The sequence below is a fragment of the Podarcis tiliguerta genome, assembly GCF_965153285.1.
Source record: "Podarcis tiliguerta genome assembly, chromosome: 16".
Classification (NCBI taxonomy): domain Eukaryota; kingdom Metazoa; phylum Chordata; class Lepidosauria; order Squamata; family Lacertidae; genus Podarcis; species Podarcis tiliguerta.
The window spans coordinates 38,260,267-38,287,946 of NC_139549.1; the positions used below are offsets into that span (position 1 = coordinate 38,260,267).

The following is a 27,680-nucleotide window of genomic DNA, read 5'->3' on the forward strand; positions in this document are numbered from 1 at the left end:
CCGGCGAACCAGGAGGTCCCGGGCCTGGGGGGGCGGGTGTTGCTGTCCTCTGCCCGTCATCAAGGAGTTCGCAAACTCTTCTCTCTGGACCACACTTTCAAAATAAAGATTTGCTCTCGCCACACCAAATTCTTTATTGATAAGAAATACATTGAGAAAAAAAAACTGTTGGCAGTGATTGATCTACATAATATGGAACACAACTACTTTATAATATGATCATGGGACATTCACATGAGTGTAGCCAGGATTTATGGGGTTTGGGGGGGGCAGAACCTCAGTTAAGTTTTTGTATTTATTTACTTGATTGAATGGGAGGCAGCTGCCTGCCTGCCCCTCTTTGGCTACACCCATGGACATCCAGAAAGTATAAAACAATGCCCTTAAATAAGTACATGAATCATCCCCAAAATATAATTATAAACGAGCCTCTTAACTATGTATACAAATTCAAAGAGAGGTGTGAGCTTGCTTTTGCCAGGTACAGTGGTACCTTGGGTTACATACGCTTCAGATTACAGACTCTGCTAACCGAGAAATATTATCTCGAGTTAAGAACTTTGCTTCAGGATGAGAACAGAAATTGTGCTCCAGCAGCGCAGCGGCAGCAGGAGGCTCCATTAGCTAAAGTGGTGCTTCAGGTTAAGAACAGTTTCAGGTTAAGAACAGACCTCCAGAACGAATTAAGATCTACGCTCCCAACGGAAACCGCTGCTCTAACGGGAAGCCCCAAAGGAAGAGCTGAGCGCAAGAGCCCTTGTCCCTCTTGTCAGCCCCAGCAGGTGCCATTCAGAGGCACCTGCTGCCTTCAGCCAGGTAACATAGCCATTGGGACTGGAAGCCATTGACAGCCTTTTGCTCCAGGAATTCATATTTTTTTTAATTTTAATATATTTTTACTGATTTCCAAGGTACAAATACAAATATGAAAAAAGGGGTGGTTGTGTGACTCATCTATACAGATAGCGCAGAGGAAGTTAGCCATGTTGACCAGTAAGGAAAGTTCCCAAATCCACATTTATTATGCTAATCAAAATGTGAAAAAAAAGTGCAAGCTTTCAAGTTCTCCAGAGCTCTTCATCATGCAAAAATATAAGCAAGCTTCACCATAAACCAACTCCTCTCCTCCCTGCCATTGCTCTGGTTACCATCTATAACATGGGTAGGCAAACTAAGGCCCAGGGACCGGATCTGGCCCAATTGCCTTCCAAATCAGCATGTTTTTACATGAGTAGAATGTGTCCTTTTATTTAAAATGCATCTCTGGGTTATTTGTGGGGCCTAGGAATTCGTTCACTTTTTCCCTTCAAAATATAGTCCAGCCCACCACAAGGTCTGAGGGACAGTAGACTGGCCCCCTGCTGAAAAAGTTTGCTGACCCCTGATCTATAACAATAAAACAATGGACAGGGTGGTGATACAATGACTACTGCAATTGGCACAAGATAATATCACCAAGGCAACTATTTATAAACAAGATAGAGGACAGATATACCCCTGCTTTAAGTTGTTTGCATACTCACTGTCTTCCCTTGTATATTGTTTACTACAAAGCTGGTAAATAATGGTACTAAGAGCCATCACAAAATTGGTGAATTAATTGAAAGGTAAAAAATTGCTTAGAAACATAAAGAGTAGCTTCCTATTTAAAAGGTCAGTCTATTGACGCTTATATAGTGGGACCTTGGTTTAAGAACAGCTTTGTTTATGAACAACTTGGATTAAGAACGCTGCAAACCCGGAAGTACGTGTTTTGGTTTGTGAACTTTGCCTTTCAAGTGAAATCATTCTCTGCACACTCAAACGCAGTTCAAACACATTCAAAGGTTTTAATAAAAAGTAATCTTTATTAAAAAGTTTTCCAGATGAAATACGTTGTTTCCAAGAGATTTGCATGGGGAAATCTTTTCGATTCCTCAAGAATAAGGGGCAGTGGGGTGAGGGATGCCAGGGCCACATCCACACCATTTCATGTGCTATGAAGCCGCTTGAAACACTCATGGCTTCTTCCCCCAAAGAATCTGGGAGCTATAGTTTGAAAAGGGTGCAGAGAGTTGTTAGGAGACCCCCTGTTCCGCTACAAGAGCTACAAATCCCAGAGTTCCCTGTCGCTAACCCTTAACCTTTAACTAGAGCTACAATTCTCAGAGTTCCCTGGCAAGAAGGGAATCCTAACCCTACACATTAACCCTTAACCCGAGCTACATTTCCCAAAGTTCCCTGAAAAGAAGGGAACCCTACCCCTACCCCATAACTCTTAACTAGAGCTACAATTCCCAGAGTTCCCTGACAAGAAGGGAACCCTAACCCTAACCCTACCCCACCCCAACTCAACCCTACCCCTACCCTACTCCTAACCCTAAGCCTAACCCGCCTAACAACTCTCTGTCCCCTTAACCACCTACAGTTCCCAGAATCCCTGAGGTGAAGCCATTCCTGTTCAAAGCGTCTTCATAGCACTTCCAATGGACGGTGCGCCTAATGTGGCCTAATGTTTCCTCCCTCATTTTCTTCTCTCTCCCCACTGCCCCATCACTTGCAATGCAGCAGATGTCCGCCTGCAGTCTTCCTTCAAAGCTCCTTCTCTCAGGTACGGCCACGGCCTTGTCCATTGTTCGCTGCCAGTATTTCGCATTCATTTCTCCGATGTAAATAGGGACGCCCTGCGGTTCTCTTCATGACTTTGGACTTGGGGGAAACCTCACCGGCTCCGGACATCCCTGTAAGGCAAAGGCAAACAGGTGAGTGGGATGGCCCCTATCCAACAGCGTCCCCCCAGACTCCTCCTCTGTTTGGCTGCCTGTTCACAAACAAGGCTTCCAAACCACTTTGCATCCATCTCAGCCAGCGTAGCCTCACGGCATCCACTAGTCTGAACGCAAACTCTTCCAACAACCAGCCACCAGCTGCAGTCTCGCCAGGTCCATTGCCAGACATCAACCAGCTTCAGAGCTGAATATCCGTCACCTTCAGGTAGCGATCCCACCAGCAAGTCAACTTTGTGCTTGCCTTCTCCTTGCTTCACAGCATCCCAGCACCAGGCGATTGCCTCCTTCCACTTGTCAGCTTGCTGCCACGGGGCAGAAGACCACCAGGGCTGAGTGCCACCGAGCTGCCCATTTCTCTTTGGGGAGGGCAACTGCCGAGGCTTGTGCCTTGGCCCACATTTATGTTTTTGTGGCATCACAGTCAACCCACAGACAATGGCAGCAGCTGGGGAGGCATCACCATCACACCCTCAGCCCTCACAATGGGGGGGGGGGTGCAGGTCAGCAGCCAAAACACCCTCCCCCAAGTTGTGTCTATATCTGCGAAGGCCACACCGGGCACCCAAGGGGGCAAGAGGGGGACATTATTGAGCCCAGGGGCTGCATTTCCCTCCACATAACACTAGTCAAATGCACAAATGAACAGAGCAATGAAAGCAAGCCTTATCTTTGCTGTTCAAGGAATGGCATGCAGAGAGAAAGTTAGCATCTCAGTTAAAAAGTACTTTTTCACCAATCAGTCAGTCAATCAATCATTTATTGTATTTGAGTAAAAGTCATTACAGATCCAGTTACAAAAGCATCAAACCCAAAGACCCAAACTCTAGCTCCCAGATTCATTTGCTCTTCAGATATCTGGATGCTCCTTTTTTCAGCTTGTCATAGTCTGCATTCACCACACAGAACTGAAAGAGGGCAGCATGGTTAAGCGTTGGATCTCCAGCTTGGACTACTACCATGCGCTCTACGTGGGGCTGCCATTGAAGGTGACTTGGAAGTGGCAGGAAAGGATCTCTAATCATTCAACTTTATTGGGCTTAAAAGCAATTTTGTCAATGGCAGAAACTCAGGGATCTATCCTGCTTATTCGGCCAGAGTTTAGAAGATTGAACTGGAGAGGAGAATGAAGAATCATAGAAGGAACCCAAGGGTCATCCAGTCCAACCCCAAATGCTGTGATCACACACACCAGGCCTTCCAAAGCTGAAGCTTATTATTCCTCCCACCAAATGGCCATTATTATTATTATTATTATTAGCCCATCTTCCATAGATTTCAGGGATGGGGCTGATGGGAGTTGGAGTCCCAACAATCTCTGCTGGACACCAGGCTCCCCATCCCTGGCCTATAAGATAACCAGCATCATAACCCTAGTCAAGTATTTCCTGCCATACCTTGTACTGGTCGTTGGGTCACAGCTTGTTCCAAGGCTCTGGGTTGCTCTTTTTGTCCCAGCCAGGCAGAGAAACGTGACAAGAGGCAGACAGCAAGGAGTACATCTTTGGAAGAAGAAGAAAAACATACAGCATAAAGCGTAACGCTCTGCCCAACCGTTGGCACATGGTTCCCACCAAATTTAACAATCATGGCCTCCTCAGTGCCACCAGAAGAGCACTCTTCTTTTATAATGTGGGATGTAAGAAAAGGCCACCGTACCCCAAGTATTTGTAACCACAGAGCCTAGGGCTTGCCGATCGGAAGGTCGGCGGTTCGAATCCCTGCAATGGGGTGAGCTCCCGTTGCTCGGTCCCTGCTCCTGCCAACCTAGCAGTTCAAAAGCACATCAAAGTGCAAGTAGATAAATAGGTACCGCTCCGACGGGAAGGTAAACAGCGTTTCCGTGCGCTGCTCTGGTTCTCCAGAAGCAGCTTAGTCATGCTGGCCACATGACCCGGAAGCTGTACGCCGGCTCCCTCGGCCAATAAAGTGAGATGAGCGCTGCAACCCCAGAGTCGGTCACGACTGGACCTAACGGTCAGGGGTCCCTTTACCTTTAATAAGGATAAAGTCCCAAGAATGCATTTCAGAACTTACGTTTTTTCTTACTTACTCCATGGCCTGATTCACATGTAACTCTAAAACTACAGTTTATCATTGCATGCAGAAGTTTCAGGGCTGCTCCCTCTCCACTCTTCCCCCCACAAACGCACCGTCTTTCTCAATTCTGGTTAATAAATATACCTGAATCCAGATAAGTAGTGGCTTCTGGCTTATTTCAACAACAGCTCATGGTTTATGACGCTGACTTGTTATCCTAAAATGCAAGCAAAATTACACAAGTAACCAAAAGTACGATCTCTCTGCTCAGATGCTTTAGAGGTGCATTTTATCGATGTTTAAAAGTCTTTGTGGAGTGTGTTTTTCACATTGGTCAATGCTCTGGCTTCTCGTGGGACAAAGGGTGGTATAAAATGAAATGAAGCCAGTGGGGGGGGGGTAGTGGTCAGAGTGTTGGGCCAGGACTTCAGCCTGGAAGCTTCTTGGTCAGACAGACAGTCTCTCAACCTGGCCCTACCTCACAGGGTTATTGTGAGCATAAAGGGGGAGTGAGGGAAGAGCCATGTATGTCTCCTTGAGTTCTTTGGAGGAAATGGGCGGCGTCAGTGGCGGGCGGTAGAAATGTAATAATAAATGAAAATAAATAGAAGATTATTTCGACGATTTCACATATACACAGATGAGGTCTCAGCTGGCATCATGGAGTCACGGAGGAGAGCTCAATGAAAGCAGAAGACCTGCCAGGTTATCAGGGGCTGCTGGGCAAGCTCATCCCCTCCAACAGTTATCCGATGAAAATAGGGATGACCTGTTCAATAATAATAATAATCAGGTTTTTTTAGGGACACTTGGAGTGTCTGCAAGCTGCCTTCTGGGGGGGGGGGCATCTTGGCTTCACCCCCCCCCCCAGCACTTCTGCATCTGACCTGCTCAAGATATTTTGCTTCCCGAGATGAAGAACGTCATGGTGCGTCAACTGTTATAGGCACAAAAGCTTACTAGACTGGCAGTTACTTCAACGCTGGCAAAGCGCCCACATCCTCCATCACACCTGAGGGCAGCAAACTCCCTTGGGGAGGGCAGAGAGCAGACTCTGGAGCTCACACAGCCTTGGCTGCTCTCTCCCCTTCAGCATCTGCCACCTGAGGCAGCCGCTTCACTCTGCCTTGAGAAGTCTAGTTGCTTGAAATGAAAACAAGGGTGACAACAGCCTTGGCTGCCAGTGTAACGCTTTGCTGCCTAGAGTGCCACACTGCCTCCCTGGCATCCTTTAGTGCCTCCTGGACAGCAGGGACATGGGCACAGACCCCGTAGTCAGTGCAGTCTTTACCCAGGGGTGCAAAGGGTGTGGGGCACCCAGGCGCCAAATTCTGGGGGGCACCAGGCGCCCACTGCCGAAGCCACCTAAGCTCTTAACTATCTACCTGTTATGAAATAATAAATAATGCTGATCAAGCTAGAAAAACAAATTACAGAAATGTACCGTATTTTTCGCTCTATAAGACGCACCAGACCACAAGACGCACCTAGTTTTTGGAGGAGGAAAACAAGAAAAAAAATATTCTGAATCTCAGAAGCCAGAACAGCAAGAGGGATTGCTGCACAGTGAAAGCAGCGATCCCTCTTGCTGTTCTGGCTTCTGGGATAGCTGCACAGCCTGCATTCGCTCCATAAGACGCACACACATTTCCCCTTACTTTTTAGGAGGGAAAAAGTGAGTCTTATAGAGCAAAAAATACGGTATATCTACGGTTTCACTAAAGGACTTTCAACTTTGTGTGCTCATTTACCAAAGACACGCCACGCTTGTCATTCACAACGGCGCTGTGTATGCAAAATTAACTCTTACATCAAAATATTATGTTACGTGTTGTATTGAGCTGCTGTGCGGCAGTGGGGTCACCGGCACCTTTGACCTGACTGATGTTTCTCCTAAGTAGGTGCCTAAACAATACTTATAAGTTTATTAAGTGTGGTGGTGTTGTATACTTAAGTATAAGTGTATTGTAAATAAATAAGCAAATAAAAATGTTTGTTTCTTTTTCCTTTCGTAAACGAGAGATAAAGTGTGGTGTTTGACATAAGCATAATAAAAGTTAATTTGGGGGCTAAACTAAATTTGGGGGCGCTGGGCGGATCTTTGCACCCCGGCGGCACATATGCTAAAGACAGCACTGCCCATAGTCCAGCCCCAAACTGCAGCTGCGTGAAAACGTTGCATTTTGACCCACACACTGACTTTGGAGTCACTTGGTCCCCTGCCTTTTCTCTTGGGTCACAGATAATGCTTGCGAGAAAGACAGTGTATATCTGGGGTTAAAGTGTTTAAAATTTCCATCTGGAGTAGGAGGAGTGAGGGTGGAGCTCATCCTCCCATGTTTGCTTTATTAAACGTTTCGGATACTGCCCCTCTCCCCGTCTCTCTCTCCCTTTCTGTCTCTCTTGGTGACATCGCTTTGCTGCCACAGAGAAGAAAAAATGGTGAGGCTTCATAGCTCTTAATCAAATTATACATATATATTGTTGCTGTCACTCTGAATGATAACAAGAGATGTTTCTGACCCTGTGAAATTCGTAAACACTTCTTAGTTCACATTTGGACTGTCCTGCAAACATCTAAATCGGTGCATGAAAACTTTGTTCTTGAAACAACCAAGCAATTTCTTGGAGTGAGTGAATATGTTGTGAACACCTAATTTGTGCAGACAGTTAGACATGGGTTTATATTTTTATTTTGGTTTCATCCCTCTAGTATTGGTGTTGGTGTCTGATGTATTTTAAAAACTCTCATGACTTGCATAGAGCCTTAGTTTTGAGGTGGGTTTTTTAAAACTTCTGGAGTAACTTTTTGCAAACTTAATGTCTCTGTTTTATTCTGTTTTGATCCTTAACCACTAGACGACTTACTTGGATAAAGGGCTGAAGGTAAGATCACAATGCAGTCAAATATCCCTGCGCTCACCCCACCCCAATTATGGTCTATGGTGTCAATGGCATTTTGGATTAATGTCTTAGGGCATAAGCTGGCAAGAAGGACCACTGCAAAAGCCTTCTTGAAATGAATATTCTCTTGTTGCATAGAAGAACTGGGCTGTGCATTTGGCAAATACACGATAAACCTGAAAGCATCGTACAAAAGCCACATTCTTACATTCTACAAGATGCAATCGTTTTGTATTTTAACTGAATGATTGTAATTCTTAAAGCAGAAGTGTGTGAGTCTCATAGACTCACACATTACTTAAGGGAAACCTGGGTTAGCCACCAAGTGTACTCTCATTCCAGGTCAATCCCAGGTGCCTGTCATGGGTGCATGTGTGATACAGGGGTTTGCAAACAACATGTTCACCCTTTTGGGGTGTCCATGTACTAAATATGCACCAATTTCTAGTCTAATATTTTTTGATATTTCATAATATTGTGATAGCTGAAAAAAGTGGTGTATTTAAGAAACAAAAGCTCCCCCATCTCAGCTAAAAAATAAAACAAAGCAATGAGGGCACAGTTCAGCCAACATTAAGCAATTTTCACCCTCATTAAAATGAGAGGGCGGTTAATTTTGGCTAGTTGGTGCCTTATGTTCTCAATCGATTAAGAAAAAGTGGTACATTTGCTAATTACTGTGTTTGCCTGGTCCATTTGCCCAAGGCTATGATCCTAAGCTACTAGAAGGGAGTTCCCATTGAACCCAATAGGACCTGCTTCCAAAATAAACCTCATTGTCCCCCACAGAGGGTAGCTGTGTTAGTTTGTGTCCCAGCAAAAACATTAAAGGATCTTTGCCTCTACCATCCGAGTTCCGATCCTGCCTCACCTGGCTCTGTTGAGAGGGCTTTGAATGATCCTGCCTGCAGTGGCACAGCATGGGGGGGGGCACAGGGGGGTTGCCAGTGTGGTGTAGTGAGAGCCAGTGTGGTGTAGTGGTTAAGAGCGGTGGACTCGTAATCTGGGTAACCGGGTTCGCGTCTCCGCTCCTCCACCTGCAGCTGCTGGGTGACCTTGGGCCAGTCACACTTCTCTGAAGTCTCTCAGCCCCACTCACCTCACAGAGGGATTGTTGTGGGGGAGGAAGGGAAAGGAAAGGAGAATGTTAGCCGCTTTGAGACTCCTTCGGGTAGTGATAAAGTGGGATATCAAATCCAAACTCTTCTTCTTCTTCTTCTTAAGGGTGCAAAATTTCAACACCTGGGCTCTGTTGAAAATGGCTTCTCTTTGCAAATCAGGAAGTTACCTCTATGGACAACGGAACGATTCTTCTTTTCTTCTCTCTACAGCTGCAATCTCCTGGGGGATGTGGGTGCTAATAGGCAGTTGAATCCGCATGCGTACTCCGTCCATTTCACTCTCTCCCACCCCCACCCCTGCAAGGCCCCGGGGGCTGGCACCCTATGCTACGCTACTGCCTGCCTGTGTTGGGGATACTGGGCTGCTCTGCCTCTGAGTGTGTCACATAATAACCAGCCACCTTTTCTCCCATTCAGCCCAAAAGAGGCCGGTTCCTTCACTTCCATTCCTTGACGTTTTGGGTTGGTAATGCAAAGCAGGTGAGTGTGCTGATAAAACCAGGAAGGTCTGCTGGGGTGGGGGGTGGGGGGTTGACTCTCGAGAAAGGATGAGAGAAGAAACCATTGTGGCTCAGATTTCGGAGCAGACTTACCTGATTTGCAGTGCCCCAAACAAGATGCTTACTGTGGCAAAACTTTGAAATGTTCGCTTCTCTGAATTTTGTGGTGTCTACAAAATGTGAACATTTGGGGAATGTGTTATAAGAATGCAGGTGTTTAGTGCAAACCATGTAGGAACGTGCATTGTATGGGGGTCAAATTGCTTGCAAAAAGGAGAAGGGCCTCCTGAAATGTGGCAGGTTTCCATGAGGATTATAAAACCATATCTCACATGTGAGATATGGCAAGAGGAAAAGGCTGGGAAAATGAGACAGAGGGGGAAGCCAGACTTGACAGAGTCCGTCCTCTTAATGTTGTTGGCTTTGCTGCTGTTGCACCCTTGTCCCCTTCCCAGGCACCTCACTGGGGCATCTGGTGGCCTCTGCGAGAACAGTGTGCTGGACTGCATGGGCCCCCTTTGGCCAGATCCAGCTGCAAATCTCTTCCTGCATTTGTTTGCAATACGGAGGGCTGTGGAGGGGATGTGCTTCAGGCTGTTGCGCTATTGGATGCCGGAGACGGGGTGGAGACCCATCTGAAAGGCCGGGTGGGAGTGGGGCAGATTTCCTGGGTAAGCTGCATTCAATTAATGGCTTGTGCCTTGCTGGCTGTGGGGGATGGGGCATTGCACTCCCAGGAATGTGGAGCTGGAATGGTCTTTGGACTAGCCTGATGCAACCGAGAGAGGGGAGAGGGGAGCCAGATTCTTTGCTTGGTTGGCGGGGTTAGGGAGGTGCTGAGCCAAACACACACCGAGGGCTCACCCAAACCCTGGCTGAATGCCCACATTTCCCCATTCTGAATTGTGCACTGTAGCCCCCTGTGCTTCCACACCTCCCTGGTTTGTTTGCTGCCACCACATATCTTTCTGCAAGGACCACAGGGCTTCTGCAGCCAATCCTCACCCCTCCATGTGGCTGTTGGCATCCGTCTGTCTTGAGAGACAGTGGAGCGCAGCTCCTGGGATGAAGTCAAACTGCTGTGCTAGCAGCACCAAAGTGACTTCCCTGAGGCATAAGCCTGGGCAGTGTGTCTGGAGGTCCTGGGCTGCCCAGACAACATTAACCTTGCTGATGTGGTCCAAAGAAAAGGGAAGCAATATGTTTGACACTGGCTTGGCGGCCGGAATTGCCAGAAAGAGTCATACAAGATGTCATCCAACCACCTTAGGAACTCCGCTCCACATTTGTGGAGGGGTTAGCCCTGAGCCTTTTCTTCTGGCAAAGATATCCAGGCACCAGGCATCAGAGGTTTAGGATCAGGGTTTTGCTTCTCCTGGATGGGCTACCTTCCCAGGTTGATGAGGCCCATCAACCTCACCTTTCCTCCAACAAACTGAAAGTGATGTCCCCCACCCGCCATTTTGTTTCTTAATGATGTCATTTGCAAGCTGTAATTCAATGGAAGATGGCCCCAGAGTGGTCTATTGAAGCTATACCAAAAGAAGAAGTCAGGATCTGTTCTGAGGCTTGAAGTCTGGTATGATGCGGCGCAAAAAGGGGAAAGGGGTGAGGCAGCTCCCTAAGGGCTTTTAGCCTCCTAGGCAAGGCTGAGGGGAAGAGTGGGGATTTGAACCTTGGTCCAAACCCAATATTCTGTCACACCGGTTCTTGCCAAGTGTCATGCCAAGATTTAAAACATCACACCAGTAGGATAAACAGGTAACGCTGTACTCAATGTTGCACTGAGCAGTTCATTGCGCAGCGCAAGGGTTTCTCCTTGTGCAACAGAACCATCTCCCCTCTGTGTCCCCCATCTGATCTGGGGGTTTCCCCTCCCTGCAGAGTGGATTTGATGGCGTAAGATGTCCGGGGTGGGGGGGGAAGCTACCATGGCAACAATTTAGCTGGTTATGGCCCATAGTCTTAATACGTGTCTGGTGACTTACTGATAACATGCTTTTTTAAAAAGCCATTTTGCTTTTTCCCGCCCTTGTGTTTTAAAGGCTGCTTCATTTTATTGCAACAAAATGGGGTTTGAGGAACTGGCCTACAAAGGTCTGGAGACGGGAAGCAGAGAGGTGGTGTCCCATGTGGTCAAACAGGACAAGGTAAGGAGGAGAGAAAACTGCATTGATGTAGGCTTGGGGGGGGGGTCTAGGGTTGCCATATTGCAAGAAATGAAAATCCAGAGACAAACAAATTGTTGACCTTTTTTAAAAAAAAGAAAATTTCCTGCGGAGGTAGAAGGTGTGAGAGCAAGCTTGCAAAACCAGTCCCTTTGTCTAGGCAACAGTTGTAGCTGACAACTAGTACCATGATCCACATGCCAAAGGGATAAGCTGAGCTGCAAGGGCTACAACTAAGTGATATTTCCCTCTGGGCAAATGAGTGGGTCTCCCTCTCCCCCCCCCCCGCCAGCTGCCAGGGGAAGGGAGCAATAGGCATTGCTGGGCAGAGGGCCTGCTGAAAAGCTGGAGACAGAGACATGCTTGCTCTGCGCTAAATCCAAGCTGTGACTCAAAGGATAAGCAAGATCTCCTGGGGTGTTCATGCTGTGAGCCCCTTCATCCTATGTTCAGAGTTATATATGTGTGTAGATAAAAGGTAAAGGGACCCCTGACCATTAGGTCCAGTCATGGACGACTCTGGGGTTGCGGCGCTCATCTCGCTTTATTGGCCGAGGGAGCCAGTGTGCAGCTTCCGGGTCATGTGGCCAGCATGACTAAGCTGCTTCTGGCGAACCAGAGCAGCGCACGGAAACGCCGTTTACCTTCCTGCCAGAGCAGTACCTATTTATCTACTTGCACTTTGACGTGCTCTCGAACTGCTAGGTTGGCAGGAGCGCTGACCTTCTGATCGGCAAACCCTAGGCTCTGTGGTTTAACCCACAGCACCACCTGTGTCCCTTGATGTGTGTAGATAAACCATCTATAAACCATATATTCTAAAGACCCTGACTCCAAGTAAATTGAACCCTTGAACTCTCTTAGCCTTTGGAGAGTTGGGCTGGTGTGAAACAGTATTGTGAATAGGGGAGGGGGACCCACGACTGTCTTGGGTCTAGCAAAGAGAGACCAACTCTCTAATCCAGCCTTTTGCCAACGTGGTGCCCTCCGGATGTTATGGAATATTCCTGTTTTTAGCTTCCTGTTGGTTGTCTCAATGATCTTGGATATCAACATTTTAAATGAATGCCGATGTCAGCACTTCAGCCTTTGACTCATCACTTAACCTTGTCATAAAGAAAACGAATGCTTGTAGTTATCCTGATTATTATTCTGATTACCAACAGATCATATTTATCTTCTCCTCGGCTCTCAACCCTGGAAATCAAGGTAATTCAAGAGTTGGTTCTGTTGTAACTTTTCTTACCAAATGAGTTCCTTTTGAAACCCTGGGGGTTCTGTGTCCAGCTCCGGGGGCCACATTTTGAGACAGGCGTTGGCTCCACGCATGCCAGGTGTAGGGCAAACAGGATTGGGGGGTGGGCGGTTCTGGACTCTCAGTAAGGAATGCATTAAATTGCTGGATGTGCTTTAGCCTGGAGGAGAGCAGTTTAAGGGGAGACGTGAAAGTGGTCTTCAAATATCAGAAGGGTTGTTGCATAAAAGGTGGAACAGAGGTCTGCCAAAGGGGGAGCTGGCAGACTCCCCTCCGCAGCACTATTTAAGCCAAGGCTGGGCAGCCGTTTGAAAGGGGCTGCTGGTGGCTTGTGTCTTGCATTGCAGATTCTGCTCTGAGCATGGGTGGTGGGGCTCAATGACCTCCCAGGGTCTCTTTCAATGCAGTTCACTGGTTTATTTTGCTGTGCTTCAAGTTAATTTATATCCCAGTGTTACATAGATCATCTCGTTGTGCCCAGGTGTGCCATCTAGGGGAGCTGGGTGGCCGAGGGCTCACCCAAATTTTCAAGGGGTAGGTTGTGCCCCTTCAAAATTCAGTGACCCTGCGCACTGAAAGCTCTCTGATGGTCTCTGCCAGGGGTGTGGCAAGGCAAAGCATCTTCACCCTGGTGTGTCCTTTTGAGAATCACCCAGGCCCCTTCCCAGAAGACACCAAAACAAGAGGCTGCATAAAAAAGTAGGGTGGGAGCAGAGGATGGCGGGCCAAGTTGCCATGTCTGGGGGGGGGGTGTATGTGTGATGTCACGCATGTGCGATGCCCTCCCTCCCGGCAGTGTTGGGCACAACTTGGTGCCTCTGTTCAGCCTGTAGTGTTGGCGCCTTTTGCTCCATGGAGCCATGGAAGGGGCCTGCATTGTGGTTCTTGGCCACAGTGGCTTTGTTCTCCCTCCACTGTTGGAGGCAGCACACCTTTGTTGGGAATCCCAAACGGGGAATCGTCTGCTGTGCTCATGTCCTGCCTTCAGGCTTCTTGTAGGCATCTTGGTTGGCCGTTGTGAGAACAGGATGCTGCACTAGAGGAGTTATTGGGACTAAAAGAAACTTGCAGACAGGACAGGGAGAAGAGTTAAGAGCCTCGGATAGAAGAGCACCAGGTTGATGAACTATACGGAACTGATAGAAAAGACTGACAAAATCCGAGACCAGGGAGAAGAGACGGTGGAAGAAGATTGGAAATTTTTAAAATATTATTTAGAGTAATATAGCATAATTAAGGAATGTTGGGAGATGGTGGAATGAACTTATATGACTTTAGTAGAAATATGATAAGGATTTAAGATTTTAGGATTTAAGATTTAAGGTTTTTTTAGATTGAAGTATAGATAAATTTTAAGATTTTGATGGGAAGATAAGGTTAAAATAGATTAAGATAATTAAACGATAGTAAGCAATGAAAGATGGAAAAGATTAGCTGACTTAATTATTAACTGGAATACAAAAAAGGGAGGTGGGGGAGGTCGAGGAAATAAGTCATTGAAGGATAGAGATGTGAAAAATGGATGTGTTTTTAAATGTTTATGTTTTTTCTCTAGTTGGGTGGAGGTATTGTTTTCTTTTTTGCTTTTCTTTTTGATGTATTTCTTAATTTTTTATTTTTCCCCCTCTTTTTTATATATATATATTGTGTTTTTTCATTTTTTATTTTTTTCCTGTAATTATAAAACTTTTAATAAATATCATTTTTAAAAATATATATATATTGGCCTGATCCAGTGGCTAGGCCCTTCTCATGTTCCATGTTCTTCACAACCCATCAGTGGTGCCATAGGTGCCCTCTCGCACCGGATAATGTGGGTGCCCGCAACGAAGGGCTTCGACTTCACCCATGGACTTTGGAGTGGCTCAGCCCCCAAATATATTGTTGTGGGAGCTGAAGCACCCACGGCTCCCTAGAGTGAGCTCCAGTGAGAGGTGCTTTAATATCATAAGGACTGATCCAGCCAAAGGGATACCCTGTCCAGCCCCCAGTTTCTCTTCACGGCCAACCAGATGCCTCTGGGAAGCCCTCAAGCACGGCCGTCTTTCCCATAGGGCTTAGTGGTGCATCGTGCCAGGGCGCCAGCCTCTCAGGGGCACCCCAGCAAGTGGGGGAGCTGCGTGGCTTTGCCGGTGGCCTCCCCTTTCCCTGCATGCCCGCCAGCTGCACCCCGCCAACCATATGGCTGGCGGGCGTGCAGCTTGTCTCCCAAGCCTCCGCGAGGATTGCTCTCCTGCAGCGGCATGGGGGAGAGTTGCGCCCCCCGATGGCTGGCAGTGCGCAGCTTCAGCCCACCCCCATCTGTGGTAATTTGGGGGTGCTGGGCGGATATTTGCACCCCGGCGCCACATCTGCTAAAGACAGCCCTGCCCTCAAGCAGCCTGGCATGGTGGCTGTGGGCCTCTCCCTCCTGTTTTCTTTCTGCGTTCTCTGATGGGCCTTGACGGCTGGATTCAGGGTCACCACGTCTGCCAGTTCCTCAGCTGGAGTTTTTACCAGGGTTATATGCAGCCCCTTGGCAGGACTTCAAATGCAGGTTTCTCCTTGTCTCAGGGGAGAGATGGAGGCTCCTTTGCTCTTAAAGGACAATGCAGTTAATTCACTAGCACAGGTAATTCGCTGTGCCTGACTAAGACACAGCTGGCGTGCAATGTTCTAAGGTACACCGCCCAGTGGCGTAGGGTGGGGGGTGCAGGGGGGGCCAGCCGCACCGGGCGCAACATCTGGGGGGGCGCACTCACACTCGCAGCTCTCTGCCCCTACCTGGCTCACTCACTCTCTCTCACTGCAGTGCTGGCTGTGCGAATCTGATCCGAGCTGCCGGGTCGCCGCCCACTGTGGAGGTGGGGGGGGGGGGTGCCAGGCGTGCGGTGCGGTGCGGAGAGAGAGCGAGGGACAATCTGGGTTAGGGGGCACAAATTACTTGCCTTGCCCCGGGTGCTGACAACCCACGCTACGCCACTGACACCGCCTCTGACTATAGAGGTTTCATCTTTTTTGGCCAATAGCAGTTGACAAACTTCTCCTCCATTAAATTGTCTTGGTGTTTCCTCTTTCTCTCATTATGCAGAAATGGGAGCACACTTAGTGAAGCATGGGGACGGAGTCAAAGATGTTGCCTTTGAAGTGGAGGACTGTGATTTCATCGTGCAGGTGAATCTCTCCTGAGGAGGGTCTCTGTGTGACTTGAGAGGCTTGCTAGCCTTTCGCCTTGCTTCATCTAGTAAGTGCTATTTTTATTTTTCCCACTCAGAAAGCTAGAGAGCGTGGAGCTCTGATTGTTAAAGAACCCTGGATAGAGGAAGATAAACACGGGAAGGTGAAATTTGCAGTCGTTCAGACGGTAAGAAAGTAAGAGGCTTTCACCTATAAACTGCATTTGGACAGACTCAGAAAATGATAATACTAATAGGCAGTTGTTGTTAGACAGTGGAACGGACTGGACTCTCCTTCCTTGGAGGTTTCTTAAGCAGAGGTTAAATGGTCATCTGTCAGGGATACATTACAGGGGGTCGGACTAAACTCTGCGACAGTGAATAATAAACAGTGGCGTAGCGTGGGTTGTCAGCACCCGGGGCAAGGCAAGTAATTTGCGCCCCCTAACCCGGGGCAAGGCAAGTAATTTGCGCCCCCCCCCCGCTGCACTGTCCCTCCCCCAGATAGTCCCTCGCTCTCTCTCCGCACCGCACTGCACGCCTGGCACCCTCCCCTCCAGTGGGCGGCGACCCGGCGGCTCGGATCGGATTCGCACAGCCAGCACTGCAGTGAGAGAGAGTGAGTGAGCCAGGTAGGGGCAGAGAGCTGCGAGTGCGAGCGCCCCCCCCAGATGTTGCGCCCGGTGCTGCCGGCCCCCTCTGCACCCCCCACGCTACGCCACTGTTAATAAATAAATAGGATTTATGTAGCATGTTTTCTAGGCACTTTGTTTTTATTTTATCAAAAACCCTTAAAACAAGCCTATCTTCTTAGCCTCATGTTTCTGAACTGGAGACTGAGAGAAATTACTAGACTTCTTCAGCCTCAAGAAGAAGCTGTGCAGTTAGCCAAAGGTAGTGATTAATGTATAGAGTCAGAGGTCCTGTTTGCCATTGAAATACACTTGGAGTTCTGTAGTGACTTCATGCTCTTTATTGCAGCTTGTAAAACAGTGATTGAATTCCCCCAAAACCTCAGGCCTTTATAGATATTATTTACACAATGAGTCCCGTCTGATTGGCTGATTCTGCTTCCCTCCTGGAGCCTGATTGGTCTTTTCCTGCAGGCTAATCAGTTGTTGCATTCTAGGATCCTACTTGCCTATTGTTCTAGGATCCAAGCTTAGTACATAACACCATATACAGTGGTGCCCCGCAAGACGAATGCCTCGCAAGACGGAAAACCCGCAAGACGAAAGGGTTTTCCGTTTTTCGATGCGCTTCGCAGGACGAATTTCTCTATGGGCTTGCTTCGCAAGACGAAAATGCCTTGCGAGTCTTGAGATTTTTTTTCGCTCCCCACCCCCTTTTTCTAAGCCGCTAAACCGCTAATAGCCTTTTAGCAGCTAATCCGCTAATCCTTTAAGCCGCTAATAGCCGCTAATAGCCGCTAAACCGCTAATAGCGCTAATCCGCTAATAGGGTTGCTTCGCAAGACGAAAAAACCGCTAGACGAAGAGACTCGCAGAACGAATTAATTTCGTCTTGCGAGGCATCACTGTACATTTAAAACAGCATCATGGCACTTTAATTAGTCATGGTGCCCTCCCCCCCCCCAATTACAAAAGCATCCTGGGAAGTGTAGTTTAAGGGTGTTGAATAGCTGTTCTGGAGGTGCCTATTCCCCTCACAGAACTACAATTCTCAACTCCACAATTAAATAATCCCTCCCTCTTCCCATGGATTTCTGGGAGTTGTAGGCCTGTGAGGGGAATCAGAGTCTCCTCATACGTAACTCTTCCCCTGCATGCGAAGACAGGCTCTGGTCAAAGGAGCAGACAAGACCAGGAGTAGCTCCAACAGTCAAGAAAGCGGTTTCTGCACACGCTGTAGAGGGAAGTGAGGGGAAGGGGGGAGCAAGGAAGCAGCTGCCCCCCCCAAACAAGTAAATAAATAAAAACACCTAACTAAAAGTAGAAATTGTGGAAAGATTTTGACAGATTTTCCTGAGCGTTTGGGGTCAAAAGAAAGTCATTTAAAACAACTGTTGCTGAGATTTGGCAGAAATCAATAAAACAAGTTTTGGGGGCAGGGAGTCAGCTCACTAGAGTGATATTAAAACGTTGCACTTTCCTCTTCCTCCTCCTCCATCTAGTATGGAGACACCACACACACCCTGATAGAAAAGAGGGGCTACAAGGGGCTTTTCCTGCCTGGGTTTGAGCCACCCATCTTCAGGGACCCTCTGTTGAAAAAACTGTAAGTACCAGCCCTTAATGCTCTGCTTAAACTCTAGCGTGAAAGATCTGAGTCTCATTTGAGACTGGGTGCCATTCCACACACTTAGATTTGCCACTGGGATTGTTCAACCAGCAAGGAGCTAGTCCTGGCCATTTCTGAGTGTCATTCCCACATTACACTTTTAGATAATCTTTTCTCTCTCTTCCCCTCCCCACTGCACACAGGTTAGCACAGTGTCCCCACTGGAAGTTGTTATCCTTCTAGGTACACACTTCAGACAAGCTTAAGCGTACACCTGAATCAAAACAAAAATCATGCTCAAAGAACCTTTGGTGACTTTCATCAGAGAGAGTTTGATGTCAAACAGTGAGACCCAGGCGGCTGATACTTTCGGTATACATAATCAATAATAACATATTCAAATCAACCATATGTACAATTTTATATACATTAACACTTCTCCATCCACAAGGTTTATTTAACTTTTAACATTTTAATGGCCCCAAATTGTTCAAACCTACCCAAATAATTCAATATCTTCTCAAACCAATCCTCCTCTTTCTCACTGACCTGAAACCCTTTCATGCTATATCTTCACAGTTACTGTAGATATTCTAAAATTATAATATTATTCAGTTTTTTTCCTCCATTGGTTCACCCCAGCTCTTCTGCATTTTTCCAATTACTCGCTATAACCTGTCTGGCTGCAGTCACCATCAATTTTACCCATTTACATTCCTCTTTTGTTTTTAACTTGGTACTACTCAGACTAATGGGACGCGGGTGGCGCTGTGGGTTAAAGCCTCAGTGCCTAGGGCTTGCCGATCGAAAGGTTGGCGGTTCGAATCCCCGCGGCGGGGTGCGCTCCCGCTGTTCGGTCCCAGCGCCTGCCAACCTAGCAGTTCGAAAGCACCCCTGGTGCAAGTAGATAAATAGGGACCGCTTACTAGCGGGAAGGTAAACGGCGTTTCCGTGTGCAGCTCTGGCTCGCCAGAGCAGCGATGTCACGCTGGCCACGTGACCCGGAAGTGTCTTCGGACAGCGCTGGCCCTTGGCCTCTAGAGTGAGATGGGCGCACAACCCTAGAGTCTGTCAAGACTGGCCCGTACGGGCAGGGGTACCTTTACCTTTACCTTACTCAGACTAATAAGAACCATTAATTTAGATAGTCCCACCTTCCTACCCACAATTCCCGATATTTCTATACCAATCTGTTTCCAAAATTCATTAACTAACGGACAATCCCACCACATATGACTGTATGTTCCCATCACTCCACATTTCCTGATTTTATTTTATTTATTTTTTTATTGCATCAACATCCAACTTTTTCTCTCTCTAAGGAGTTCAAGGTGGCATCCCTTGTTCTCTCTGCTGCTCATTTAATCCTCACAACCACCCTGTGAGGTAGGCTAGGCTGAGGGGAATGACTGGCCCAAGGCCACTCAGGGAACTTCATGACCAAGTTGCTGGACTCACAGATTCTATGCTGACACTCTAGCAGGACACCACACTGGCTTATGGGGAACCCTTTGTGTAAAGGGAGATTAACCCCTGAAAGGCGGACAAGAGCTTAATTTGCAAATGGGTTGCTGAGATACTTCAGATGGGCCTTTGGCAACAGGCTTCTCTTGCCTATACATTTTTCTCTGGAAAGAGTTAATGGGGGTGGGAGGGTCTGAGGCCAACTTGTCTGCATGAGAAGTACTCATCCCGCAAAAAACACTGTGGAGGTAAAAACCCCTGGTCTCATCTGCCTTTTTCTTTCTCAGGCCACCTGCTAAACTGAACTTCATTGACCACATAGTGGGGAACCAGCCTGACCAGGAGATGAACTCTGTGGCAGAATGGTAAAGATTGCTTTTGGAAATCAACTTAAGGGAAGAATTGCTTTCCTTCTAGAACATGAAATTTCCTCGATGACAACACAGGACATTTAGAGCAGCCATGGGGACCCCGGATGTTGTGGGCCTGATCAATCTAAATCCCTGATGCAGAGGAACTGATTTTAGGACATTTATTATGGGCAGCCTTTACAACATGATACGTACGTACGCAAACACGCATCCAGGGTGTGGGGTCCCCAACTGAGTCTTCTTCGATCCAGGTGACACGAAGCCTCATTTCAGCCCTGCTCATAGACCATCCTCTCCTGGGGATTTGCATACCCACCAGCCCAGCATGTGGGGGATGGGGAGGAAGGAAGGGGGGCTGACCGTCTCCTTGGCTCTGCTCAAGGGAACGTGGCCCAGAGGATGCGGGCAGCTGGGCCTCGACTGTGGCTTTATCAGCGGGGATATCAAAGGGCAATAGCTATGATGGCTAACATTGATCTTCAGGTCCATCTACTCTATTCCTCAGAATGCCAGCTGCTGGAGACAATCAGCTGTTGGCTTCCTGTCCTGCATGAGGATTTCCCAGAATAATCTGGTTAACTGCTGCTGGGACCATTAGGTTGGACAACTGTGCTGCCTGGGGCTTGATGGGAGTTGCAGTCCAAAACATCTGGAGGTTTGGAGAAGAGTGGACTAGATGGACTTTTGATGTGATCTCGCTTAGCTGCCTGGAGATCCACCCCCCTCGCTCCCCCTCCCATTAGCTGATTTTTAAATGGAATTTCCAAGGCAAATGCAATTATAAACATCCACAGAGCAGATCCCCTCTCCCTTCCCTCTTTGAGCTCCCAAGCAAGCAGCCTGCATTCCAGCCACGGTTCCATAGACCCAGAGCTGCAACTCTGGAAGGAAGATCAACAGCCTCTGTAGACCAGTCTCCCTCTGTGCAGTGGCTGGCCATGGCTTTCCAGGGGATTAGATGGGAGTCTTCCCCAGCCATATCTGACGATACTAGGGATTGAGTCTGGGGTCTTTGTAAGCAAAGTACGTGTGGTGCCTCCTCTAAAAACAAAGGAGGTCTCTAGTCCTCACTGTTCTGAATAAAGGATTGAATTAGATAGAAACTGCTTTCGACAGAGTTAGACCGTTGGCCCATCCACCTGGTTTGGTACTGTGCAACCCTGACTGGCAGTGACTCTCTGCCTGGACATATCAGGGGTTGAAGGTGGGTGCAGGAGCAGGTGCTCTACACCTGAGCTATGGGCTCTTCACAAAAGAAACAGATGGCAGTCAGAGCCGGAAGCTGCTCAGATAGCTCTTGCTACCTTGCTGCATCTCCTTGTTGCAACTTTTTAATTCTTCAGTCATTAATTCTTCAAAATAATGTTTGTGAATGCATCTAGACTCCACCCAGGATGTTCTCTAAGAATATAATCGTGGCTAAAGCCCTCAGCCTACTCATTCTGACATGTGGCGCTTCTTGCACATCCGCAGGTACCAGAGAAACCTCCTCTTTCACCGTTTCTGGTCTGTGGACGACAAGCAGCTGCACACAGAGTACAGTGCCCTCCGCTCCATTGTGATGGCCAATTATGAAGAGACCATTAAAATGCCCATCAATGAGCCTGCAGTGGGGAAGAGGAAGTCTCAGATCCAGGTGAAAGCCGACTCTCCAGGTCCTTTGTGTCAGGGCTGAGTGGCCAGAGTTGAGCCTCGAGCCAGGGCAGAGGAACAGGCAGAGACACACCAGGCCAAACAGGAAGCCTTTCACCATCCTCCAGTGGCCAACCTAGGGAGATGGTTCCATCTCAGAGCCTCAGGATGCTTGGTCCCTGGGAAGGCATTGCCACCTGCAATTCCGATTGCGTGCTACCAGGTGCAGCTGCCCCCTAGAGAAGAAGGTGCCAGTTTCTACCTCCAGTGGCTTGTAGCATAAATTTGTTTTAGGGGGTGCCAACTGCTTTGGGGGCTCTGGGCATTTGGCATGCTGGGGAAACTCTGGGGTGCAACAGAGAGAGAGAGAGAGAGAGATGCATATTCTATTGGCTGCAATGGAATGCCTCAAGCCTCATTTAATTGGGGGAGGGGGACCCTTTGACACACACCCCAGGAAGCTCTTTATGGGCACATGGTGTGCCATGCTGGTGACCGCCTGAGTTATTTGGCCTCTTCAGTACAAGCCCTGCCCATCCCAATGCATTTGCCTATTGAATCCTTCCTCTAAGGAGGTTGAGACTGTGTTGCGGTGTGGATTTCCTTTAAGCAAGGAGCGTTGACTTTGTGGACTGCTTCTTCCCTGGTGCAAGGTGGAAACATTTCTCGATAATCGGGTCTTTGGCTGATTGACAATTTATAGCCAGCGTGGTGTAGTGGTTAAGAGCGGTGGACTCGTAATCTGGTGAACCGGGTTCACGTCTCCGCTCCTCCACATGCAGCTGCTGGGTGACCTTGGGCCAGTCACACTTCTCTGAAGTCTCTCAGCCCCACTCACCTCACAGAGTGTTTGTTGTGGGGAAGGAAGGGAAATGAGAATGTTAGCCGCTTTGAGACTCCTTCAGGTAGTGATAAAGCGGGATATCAAATCCAAACTCTTCTTCTCTTCTTCTTCTATATCCTTTTAAATGTGTTTATGGGAGGGGGTTATTGGTTTGATTTTGTTTTATTAGGTATTTTGTGTTCTCATCTTGTATTTTTATGCTGTAAACTGCATGTGATTTTAAGATGAGGGCTGTGTGTGTGTGTTTGATTTGATTTTTTAAAAAATCCACAATACGGTAAAAATTTCCTGTACTGTGAAAATACAAAAGAATCTGACTAGAGCAGCTGTCATTAGTGATGGCCATGTAGAGATTCATCAAAACAGTGGTAAGAGCACATGTTCCCACCCCACCACTCTGGGTAAACCCTGTTTATTCCTCCCGTGTTTGGATGCAGTGAGACAAGTGCTAATCACAATGCAATCCAGCACACTTCTGCTCAGAAATAAGACCCACTGAGTTCCATGGAGCATACTCCCAAGTAAGTGTGTCAAGGATTACAGCCTAGGATTACAAGAGGGTAAGGCAGGAGATGAAGGCTGTTAAGGACTACTACCCACAATGACGTATTTTTCTCTCCTCCCCTCAAGGTGGTCTACAAAGTTCTCCCTCTTCTCACTTAATCCCCACAACAGTCTTGCTAGGTTGAGGTCGCAAAGTGAGCTTCATGGCTGAGTTGGGATTTGGACTCTGGTCTCCCAGGTCCTGGTCTTGGCCTGGTGTTTTTGTGATGTTGTTGCCGGCGGTTCACCACTCACATGGTGCCTTCCTGCGCTCACTGTGTGCTTTTCCGCTCTGCAGGAATACGTGGACTATTACGGGGGCCCTGGAGTCCAACACATCGCTCTGAATACCTCGGATATTATTGCTTCAGTAAGACAGTGTATTCCCTGATCAGTCTACCAGTAAGTGGCCACCTTTGGGAATGTGGCCTTTGTCATTGCTGTGTACATTTTTGGGTTGCAGGTCACAAACCTGAAAGAACGTGGCACGGAATTCCTGGTGGTGCCCCCCACCTACTACCAAAAACTTAGGGAGGAATTGAAATCAGCCAAGATCAAGGTGAAGGAGAACATGGATAAACTGGAGGTGAGTTGGCTACCAGGGCTACCCTACGTCTTGCGGTTTGGCTTAGTGGCCAGAAGGTTGGTCTAGACTGGGACTTCATCATGCAGTGCATTGTTAAACTATGGAACTTGCTGCCACAGGAGGCAGCGATGGCCATCAACTTGGGTGGCTTTAAAAGAGGATGGGACAAATTCAGCGGCTACTAGTCCTGGGGGCTGAACAGGAGGCTGAACTAGATGGCCCATTGGCCTGATGAAACAGGGTTTTCTTATGTTCTTACCAACTGGCGAGGCATGAAGTCAAATCCCTACTCATCTATGAAGCTTGGTGGGTGACCTTGAAATAACCACTAGTTCCAAGTTGTGGTGGGAGCAAAACAGAAAGGTTAAGAACCAGATACTCCCCTTGGAGGATCTTGGATAGAAATACAATACAAATGCAACCAAATACTTTAGCAGCTGCTCAACTTGATGAGTTTCACATTGGGAAGGGGGTTGTGGCAGTTCCCATGTAATGTGCAAGACCACCAACCTTTAAGGTGGGGCTGGCTATCCTGTGACCCCCCTCCCAAGGCCCTTGGACTCCAAGCTCTCACCAGCCCCAGCCAGCATGGCCCAACGCTGGAGATGGAGTCCAGCAACATCTGGAGAGCCACAGGTGAACCCCATACCAGCTTTGAGGGCATCACTTCCTGGTGCAGCTGGCGTTCTCCATGACCCTTTCCCTCTGCAGGGAGGTGGGACTGATTTGGATGGTCAGACTCCGCCACTTAATGGATCCAAATGGTTTCCAAAGGGTAGTAGGGGATGTTTTATCCCATGTTGATGGCCTTTTAACTGACTCCCTGTTGGCCCGCTGGAATGCAAAGTTAACCAGGACTATTGACTATCTGGTTCCGAAGCACCCTCTCCAATTGTATGGAGTCTGGACAGCCCTGTGGCTTTTCCCAGAGCTGAGGGTGGTAGCAGAAAACACATTCTGAATCAGACCGAACACGGGTTAGAGCTCAGTGTCAAGCCTACCAAGTGGCGATAGCGACAGCAAAGAGGACATTCTCTATTGCATCTGCAGAAAACAGCAGCAGCAGACTCTTTCAAGTGGTTCGCAATCTAGCAGAACCACCTCCACCATCAGGGCCTGGTGGGGACCCCAAGATCTCCTGCAATGATTTTGCAAAGTTTTTTGCAGATAAAGTCGCTCAGATTCGGAAAGAGGTAGACTCCACCGTGGGAGCAGGGCCGGGGTGGGAGAGTGCTAGAGTCCTGTCCAGTCAAGTGGCATGGGATCAGTTCCTATCTGTTACCTTCGAGGATGTGGACAGGCTGCTTGGATGAGTGAAACTAACCACCTGTCTCCTTGATCCTTGCTCATCCTGGTCCTGAATGGGGTAACTGTGCCCCTGAAGGACCAGGTGTGCAGCCTGGGAGTCATTTTGGACTCACAGCTGTCCATGGAGACGCAGGTCAATTCTGTGTCCAGGGCAACTGTCTACCAGCTCCACCTGGTACGCAGGCTGAGACCCTACCTGCCCACAGGCTGTTTTGCCAGAGTGGTGCATGCTCTAGTTATCTCTCGCTTGGACTACTGCAATGTGCTCTATGTGGGGCTACCTTTGAAGGTGACCCGGAAACTGCAACTAATCCAGAATGCGGCAGCTAGACTGGTGACTGGGAGTGGCTGCCAAGACCACATAACACTGGTCTTGAAAGACTTACATTGGCTCCCAGTGCATTTCTGAGCACAATTCAAAATGTTGGTGCTGAACTTTAAAGCCCTAAACAGCGTTGGCCCTGTATATACCCCATCATTCAACCTGGACACTGAGGTCCAGTGCCAAGGGCCTTCTGGCGGTTTCCTCACTGTGAGAAGTGAGGTTACAGGGAACCAGGCAGAGGGTCTTCTCGGTGGTGGCACCTGCGCTGTGGAACACCCTTCAATCAGATATCAAGGAAATAAACAACTTTCTGACTTTCAGAAAACATCTGAAGGCAGCCCTGTTTAGGGAAGTTTTTAATGTCTAATGTTTTACAATTTTTTATGTGCTGTAAGTTGCCCAGAGTAGCTGGGGAAATCCAGCCAGATGGGCGGAGTATAAATAATAAAAAATTATTATTATTATTATTATTATTATTATTATTATTATTATTATTATTCACCTTACCCATTCCCTGGGCAACTTCTATCATTGCCCTTTCATTTGCTTCTGCTCTAAAGGAACTCAAAATCCTAGTTGACTTTGACGAGAAGGGATACCTGCTTCAGATCTTTACAAAGCCTGTTCAGGACAGACCGACCGTCTTCCTTGAGGTCATCCAGCGCCACAATCACCAGGTTTGTTGGGCAGCTGGGGCTCACCCCAAGCTCAGTGGAAACAAATCAACTCTCACAGATTGGTGGCTTTCTGTTCTACCCTGCTCAGTTTTTTTTAAAAAACAACTACAACCTTGCATGATAAAAGTTGGGAAATGGCCACCTTTTTAAGGCACAAAAGGGACTCAACTTGGATAATCCAGATGCTGTATTGCAACCACTAGAATGAGCTGTTGGCCAGACTTTACTATGCTGCAGTAATTGTCAGAGGGTAATGTGGCTTGCAGGCCAGATGATCTGAGCAACCAGTAGGGCAGGCATAGGCAAACTTTGCCCTCCAGATGTTTTGAGACTAGTTTCCATCATCCCTGACCACTGGTCCTGTTAGCTAGGGATGATGGGAGTTGTAGTCCCAAAACATCTGGAGGGCTGAGTTCGCCTATGTCTGCAGTAGGGGCTTGGCTGACTCTGTGAATAATTATTGTCTCCTCTGTCTGATCAGTTCATTGCTACTAACCTCACTTCCTGCCCCTTGAAAACAGACTACCTGCCTCACTTTGGCTAGGTACCTGCCTCTGGCCTTCCCGATTTCTGAGTTTACTGCTCTGGAATTTGGCATTAGTCTACTCTGAACTAGGGACTTAACTCTGTGCCTTCCAAGTTCCAAGCGGCTGTCTGCAGGTCTGACCCTGACAACCCTTATTCAAAAGACAGGTGGAATAACAACAACAATGTTGCTGGTGTGGCTATTAAGTCTGAGCTGATGGGAATGCATCATCATCACCATCATGCTTCTGTGTTCATATGAGGCACATTGTGACTGATCTTTGGCTTCTCTGCCGTATCGACCATTCCATCTGAGGTGGAGTGGAGATCCCACCTGCCACGGAAGAGAGCTCCAGCTGGGGTATCGGGAAGAAAGTGCTTGCACTATTTACACATTTCTCTCTCTCCTGCGGCTTTAGGGATTCGGTGCTGGAAACTTCAAATCTTTGTTTGAAGCTATTGAACTGGACCAAGATGCCCGGGGAAACCTCACTGTCCTGACACCCACCGGAGAATCAGACTTTGTGTAATGCTCAGGAGGAAACAGTATGGATATATACAGAAAGTGGGATGCACTATGCAAGAAAGGATTGGAATAATTCCTCCCAGTTCAGGCTTTCCTGAAGGTGGTTCTAAAGTCTTCCTTTTTCCCTCCATTGGCTATTTTTTTTATTAAAAAAAATTAATACCATGGGAGCCTTCCTCCATGTCCACTTTGGAGAGATCCCTCAGGTTGGCTGAAATAAACAAACGAACTTGAATTTTTCTGTTCCTGATCCCAGCATTTGGCATGGCACTTGAAAAAGAACTGTAACAGCTACAGAGTTTTGGGGCTATGTAAAAACTGCAACTTTTGAGTCATGGAATCAGAGAGTCGCAAGAGACCTCAAAATGAATCAAGTCGAAACCCCAGGCGATGCACAGGAACCCTTCCTTGTGCCATTTTTGTTGATAGGTGGCTACCTACATGCCACCGAGTGCAGCAGCACCCAGCTGCAAGATCCAAATGCTCACAAGCCAGTGATAAGTAGCCTTTCCCATTATGGTTTTTGCCCTTGTCCAATGAGGCTCTTGTTATCTGCCATGTCTGGAGAGCAGGGATGGGGAACCTGGTAGCCTCCAGTTATTCCTGGACCCCAAACTCCCATCAGCCAGTATTGCAAATGGTATGGGATGATGAGCACTGTAGGCTGCCCTACAACAGATGGAGGACTGCAGGTTCCGCCACCTCCTCTGTAGATGAACTTGGCTTCCCT

At 47.9% G+C, this 27,680-nt stretch overlaps 2 protein-coding genes across 5 annotated transcripts in view; one reads left to right on the plus strand and one right to left on the minus strand.

Moving 5' to 3' along the window:
* Positions 1–2,489: 2,489 nt before the first annotated feature.
* Positions 2,490–27,680, minus strand: part of LOC310666891 (uncharacterized protein) — a 160,484-nt gene continuing 135,293 nt past the window's right edge. For all 3 annotated transcript variants that reach the window (XR_014506055.1, XM_083418449.1, XM_083418448.1), the window contains 2 exons: positions 4,163–4,267; positions 2,490–2,720 (listed from right to left, as the gene is read on the minus strand). Coding sequence is in view for 2 of the 3 variants with exons in the window: in XM_083418449.1 (XP_083274575.1) it covers positions 2,587–2,720; positions 4,163–4,267 (239 nt within the window). In the remaining variant the exon portion in view is untranslated. The remainder of the gene's footprint in view (positions 2,721–4,162; positions 4,268–27,680) is intronic.
* HPD (4-hydroxyphenylpyruvate dioxygenase) lies at positions 7,017–27,185 on the plus strand. Of its 2 annotated transcripts, XM_083418337.1 has the most exons (14): positions 7,017–7,247; positions 7,665–7,691; positions 9,248–9,310; positions 11,376–11,480; positions 12,665–12,707; positions 15,824–15,906; positions 16,007–16,096; positions 18,043–18,146; positions 19,901–19,978; positions 21,458–21,620; positions 23,302–23,373; positions 23,467–23,589; positions 25,783–25,899; positions 26,844–27,185. In XM_083418337.1, exons 1-14 carry the CDS (start codon positions 7,245–7,247, stop codon positions 26,952–26,954), a joined length of 1,182 nt encoding a protein of 393 aa, XP_083274463.1. In that variant the 5' UTR covers positions 7,017–7,244; the 3' UTR covers positions 26,955–27,185. The 2 variants fall into 2 exon arrangements, with proteins under 2 accessions (XP_083274463.1, XP_083274464.1); XM_083418338.1 differs by lacking the exon at positions 7,665–7,691 and having other exon boundaries at positions 7,223–7,247.